The sequence below is a fragment of the Sabethes cyaneus genome, chromosome 2 (genome assembly GCF_943734655.1).
Source record: "Sabethes cyaneus chromosome 2, idSabCyanKW18_F2, whole genome shotgun sequence".
Lineage (NCBI taxonomy): Eukaryota > Metazoa > Arthropoda > Insecta > Diptera > Culicidae > Sabethes > Sabethes cyaneus.
This window is the reverse complement of record NC_071354.1, coordinates 76,662,121-76,667,526: the sequence shown is the minus strand read 5'-3', so window position 1 is coordinate 76,667,526 and position 5,406 is coordinate 76,662,121. Positions and strand designations below refer to the sequence as shown.

Genomic DNA, 5,406 nt, shown 5'->3' with positions numbered 1-5,406 from the left:
AAGAGGCTCCAAGGAAAGCAACGTTTGCCTCCCACGGACAGTGACTATTGCCGGCGATGAACTGTAAGTGGTTGATGCGTTCGTATATTTGGGGTTTCTGGTCACCGCCAACAATAATACGAGGTGTTGCGGAGTATTTTTGGCGGAGCATAAACGGAAAGTGGAGAGTGACGGACGCGTATGAATCACGAGATACAGGTACTACTTGGAGAGATTCCCATCGTACACCTGGTGAAAATGTTTAAATGACATAATCAAGATGGCATCATTTCTTAATGAAGACAATGTTTGCATTCTCATCATCAGTCAATAAAGGCGATTTGTTTGTACTAATCTAGCGTGTTTAATCTGTTTTACATTCCGTTATCGTGACGATTCTGGTAAAAAGTTGACCGAAGAACGAAATATTCGCTGCTTGCAACTGCCAACTAAATCAATCTATCGAAACATTAACAAATAGCATGGCGGCCAGTTCATACAAGTTTCAGCATAATTAGGGTTTGCCAGTTGTTAAAATTGTAAACGAATCTCGTTACTTTGCATGTAATAGTAAATATACCCGCAGAAATCAGGACGGTTATAATGATTAGAAACCTTTGATTCAAGGTGTAATTCAAAAAGATATAATCACGCAGACGGTTTATGAAGTAAGGTTATATTATTGCTTTAGAGGGGGTGAATGTTTTTGGATGATTGGTGCCAAACCGTTCAGTGTTATGGCTTAATAAGCGTGATAAAATATTAACGTGATCAATATTTACCTTTTCGCTTATCAGTCGGCTGTGTTCCGAAAAACAAAACCTACCTCTTTCCACCGTTAGAATATAACCGATTGAGTTTTAAACTTTTGGTTGCAGAGAAAATGATGCTTTTGTTGAGAATACTGTTAATTTGTTTAGTATCGGCAGCTTATTGTTCCCAAGCACTGCTCCGGCAGTCAGATTTGGTGTCCACCCCGGAATGTGTCGGCGATATTAGCTGGACGTTATGTACCGATTGTCGAACGCTACTTATCTGCATTGGGTACGGAGTGACATTCGAAGTTACCTGTGAAGGCAGTTCGGGGCAATACTGTGGCAATGATTCGGATAATAATGGAATATGTGTTACTCATCTTCCGGAATGTGAGCCAACTACGGAGATAACAACAACATCAACATCCACCATTTCTTCTACGACAAGTACGACAAGTGCTAGTACTACCACCTCAACTGTGGTCACAACTACAGAAGCTCCTCCAGCGGCCGCAGCTAGTCTTCAGTGCACCGGCGTTGGATTCTACCCGGATCCTTATGATTGCAATGCGTATCACTATTGCACGGCCTACAGGGAGAACTCAGAACCACGTCGCTGCCCCACCGGTTATGGGTTCCATTACACCTCTGCTGCTTCGAACGAGTTTCCATGCAAAGGGTTGACACTGGATACGGATTGCCTTTCGGTGGTCTGTTCGGGTCGAACGGTATTCGATGTCTACGACGCGGCTCGGTTGTTCTACGCTCACTGTCATACGGATATGAGTACCGGGTTGTTAGCCATAGCCATGTACAGGTGCACTGACGGGGCTACCTTCAACGGGAATGGTTGCGTGTTCAAATGTACAGAGGAAGGACTTTTTGCGAATACGGTTCAACCGACGACCTACTATCGGTGTTCGTACATGTACGGAGATTCGTTGTCACTGCTTCTGTTGTACTGTCCTCGTAATTTGCAGTTCGACAATACTTTGAAGAAATGTGTTTGACAATTGTTATGACTCAAATCACTTTTGGAAGATGGTAACTGGATTTTTTTGGACCGACCCTCTTACGGGAATAAAGCAACGTTTGAATTCAGTAGCTTTGTTTTATTTCAGTGTACTGTGGAACACCCTCCAAGCGAAGAATGTGCATTCTTCGCACTTATGGTTGCAGAAACTTAATTATAACTGAAATTAGTCATAAATCGATTGCCACAACTGGTTTGTAACTGTGCTAGTAGGGCCCACGAAAGCAACAATGTGAGGTTTATGTAGTTTTATGGTGGTTTTCATGACCAATTTTGGTCTTAAATGCCATCATGAGAGTGTAATAAAACTCAAATTGTTTCTTGGGCTTTTTTGTCCTAGCAGTCAATGGCGTCCGCAGACTTATGAGGTCAATGCAGTTCTGTAAAGATACAAAAGAGGGATCGGGGATGCTACGTTCATCCAAAAACTTACTTCTGATGGGTGTATTCGATCACCTTTCTCACCTTCGGTAAAGGTTCAGGCTCGCATCACAAAACGGGTCAGACTCACCTTATCTGCCAATCCCGTTGACTCAGGACACCTCGTGATAAACACTGCGGCGGTTTCTGGGTAACGCGGCTCTTTGGCGGTTATCTGCGGACAGAAAAACGACAACGATTATTGGAAACTTGGTACTTGGAATGTCAATGATTCTGTCATTGACCCGGAGACTTGAACGGCTGTATTGTGCAATCCAGCAGGTTATTGTTATTTGTTAAATTGTTATTTATTTTGTATTCATTCATCGGACAGACAATCCACATGAACACTTATAAACTAGGATATCACATAATAATTTGTTACACGGTCACGAAAAACGCAGGCACTAACATTGAAGTCAAACAATTGGTAACACTGGTTAAATAAAAAACACATCGATCAGCTCATTTTGTACATAATCCGTTCTGTACTGCTGGAGTCTCGCAATGTCCCGGCGTCAAAGGGGTCGTGGTACTGCATTTATGATTATTCTGGTGAGAATCGACGACGCGTCGATTTTCCTTAACAACAGTTTGCCAACAGAGACCGTCCTTTGAACGTTTCTTCGTTTTTGGAGGGTATCCACTCCCAGAAGTCTGCATCTTGCTTCGTACGGCGGTAGCTCATTTAGATTTCGCCAAGGAAGAAGTCTTAAAGCGTATCTGATAAATCTCGGTTGAACTTCTTCAATTCTGTAAATCTAAATGTCATAGAATGGACTCTAAACGATAGCTGTTGTTTCCAACACCGATTGAACTAAGCGGAAGTACAAGGCGCGCAGACAGTGTGGGTCGCGGAATTCAGCTGAGAGACGGAACATGAACCTGAGGTTCCGTCGAGATTTAGCGACGATATGATTATAATGCTCCCGGAAGCTTAGTGCTGAGTCTATCGAAACCACGAAGTCACATACAACATTTGATCTCTATATTTCTTCTTTTCCTATTCTCTAACTTCCTAGAATTGGGTTCTTTTTTCTCGTCAAGGTGATTACAGAACATTTCGCCACGCTGATAATCATGAAATTGCGTTGGCACCAGTCGTAAAACTTGTCAACCCTTTTTTGCAACAACTGACAGTCTACGAGAGCACTGATTGTCCAGAAGATTTTAAGATCGTCTGCTCATAAAAGTTTGCAATCTCTCAGTAACACTTGGCAGATGTCATTAAAGAATATGATAAACAACAATGCTGCCTTGTGGGACATCTGAGGGATTATGAAATTCATCTGATTCCGTTGATCCCAATTTGACGTACAGTCGGCGATTAGTCAGATACGACTCGAACCAGCGAACAAGGTTTGATGACACACTCAGAGGATTGAGTTAGGCAAGCGGAATTGACTCTATTAAAGGCTGCTTTAAAACCCTCTAACGGGTAAGACCGTCTGTAGACTTCTTCTTCTTCAGCAGCATAGAGCCGGGGTGGCTCGTGCTGTTTCAAAGCACTCGTCTCCATTCAACTCGGTCTTGGGCCACTCGTCGCCAATTTCCTAGTCGTCTCAGAAGTCGCAAATCGCTTTCGACCTGGTCGAGCCATCATGCACGTTGGGCCCCCCTGTTCCTGGTGCCGGTGGGGTTGTTGAAGAGGACTATTTTCGCCGCACTGTCGTCCGGCATCCTTACGACGTGTCCGGCCCACCGTAGCCTGCTAACTTTCGCTAGATGTACGATGGGAGTCTCCCCAAGCAGTGCCTGCAGCTCGTGATTCATACGCCTCCGCCACTCTCCGCTTTCAGTTTGTACTCCGCCAAATATCGTCCGCAGCACTTTCCGCTCATACACGGCAAGGGCGCGTTTGTCCTCCGTAAGCAGCGTCACGGCTTCAAGTCCATAAAGAACTACCGGTCTAATAATGGTTTTGTACATTGTTAGCTTCGTGCGGCGGCGTATGTTTCCTGACCGTAGCGTTCTACGAAGGGCAAAGTAGGCCCGATTTCCCGCTTGGATGCGCCGCTGGATCTCCTTACTAGTGTTGTTGTCCGCGGTCACCTGCGATCCCAAATACACGAACTCCTCTACCACTTGTAGTTCGTCGTCGTCAACGGTTACCGTCCGTGGGATGCACGCATTTGTTTCCTTTGAGCCTCTTCCTTTCATGTATTTGGTCTTCGACGCATTTATTTTTAGCCCAATTCTCCTAGACTCCGCTTTCAGTCTGGCGTAGATTGCCTCCGCCTTCGCAAAGTTCCTGGCAATGATATCGAAGACATCTGCAAAGCCTAGAAGTTGGCTACTCTTGGTAAAAATCGTGCCTCTCGTTTCGATGTCCGCTTGTCGGATCACCCCCTCAAAAGCGATGTTGAACAGCATGCAGGATAGACCGTCACCTTGTCTTACCTGGTACTTGGCCAGGTTCTCTCTAGTGGCAATACTTAGATAATTTTTCCAAGCATTTTTTTTCTCCTTCACCGCTTGTTGGCATTCCCCATCAAACCAATCATTTTGTGTACTCCGAGGCTCAATACCTAGTGCCGCGGTAGCGGCCTCTCCGATGGCCGAGCGTATTCTGCCCCAACCGTCTTCGAGGTTTGAAGCACCTAACTCCTCGGAAGAAGGCAGTGCCTCATTCAGTACTCGCGCGTAGTTCTCGGCAGCTTGCGGGTTATCTAGCTGCCTGATGTTCAGCCGAGGAAGGAGGCTTTGGCGTGTCCGGTATACGGTGGACAGCTTTGAGCGCACATGTACTGCTACTAGGTAATGGTCAGAATCAATATCCGCACCCCGACGGGAGCGTACGTTCGTGATGTTAGAGAAGAACCGGCCCTCTATGAGAACGTGGTCAATTTGGTTCATTGTACGTTGGTCAGGTGATCTCCAGGTGGCTTTGTGGATATCCTTACGCGGGAAAAAGGTGCTTCGGATCACCAGGCCTCGGGAAGCTGCGAAGTTTATACATCGTTGGCCGTTATCGTTTGTGTCGGTGTGCAGGCTATGGGGTCCTACCACTGGTCTATACATTTCTTCCCTACCGACCTGAGCGTTCATATCCCCGATGACGATCTTGATGTCCCGTGACGAGCAGCTGTCGTACGTTGCCTCCAGCCTCGCGTAGAACGCTTCTTTCTCATCGTCGGGTCTACCTTCGTGCGGGCAGTGCACGTTAATGATGCTATAATTGAAGAAACGGCCCTTTATCCTCAATACACACATTCTCTC

The 5,406-nt window shown here is 45.8% G+C and overlaps 1 protein-coding gene across 1 annotated transcript; it reads left to right on the top strand.

The window, feature by feature from the left end:
• The first annotated feature begins 862 nt into the window (after window positions 1-862).
• LOC128735604 (uncharacterized) lies at window positions 863-1,744 on the top strand. The gene has a single exon (XM_053830086.1). The coding sequence runs from the start codon at window positions 863-865 to the stop codon at window positions 1,742-1,744; it is 882 nt and encodes a 293-aa protein (XP_053686061.1).
• Window positions 1,745-5,406: the final 3,662 nt, after the last annotated feature.

Coding starts and splice junctions, on each gene's coding strand:
- LOC128735604 (XM_053830086.1), top strand. CDS start 863: ATGATGCTTTTGTTGAGAATACTGTTAATTTGTTTAGTATCGGCAGCT.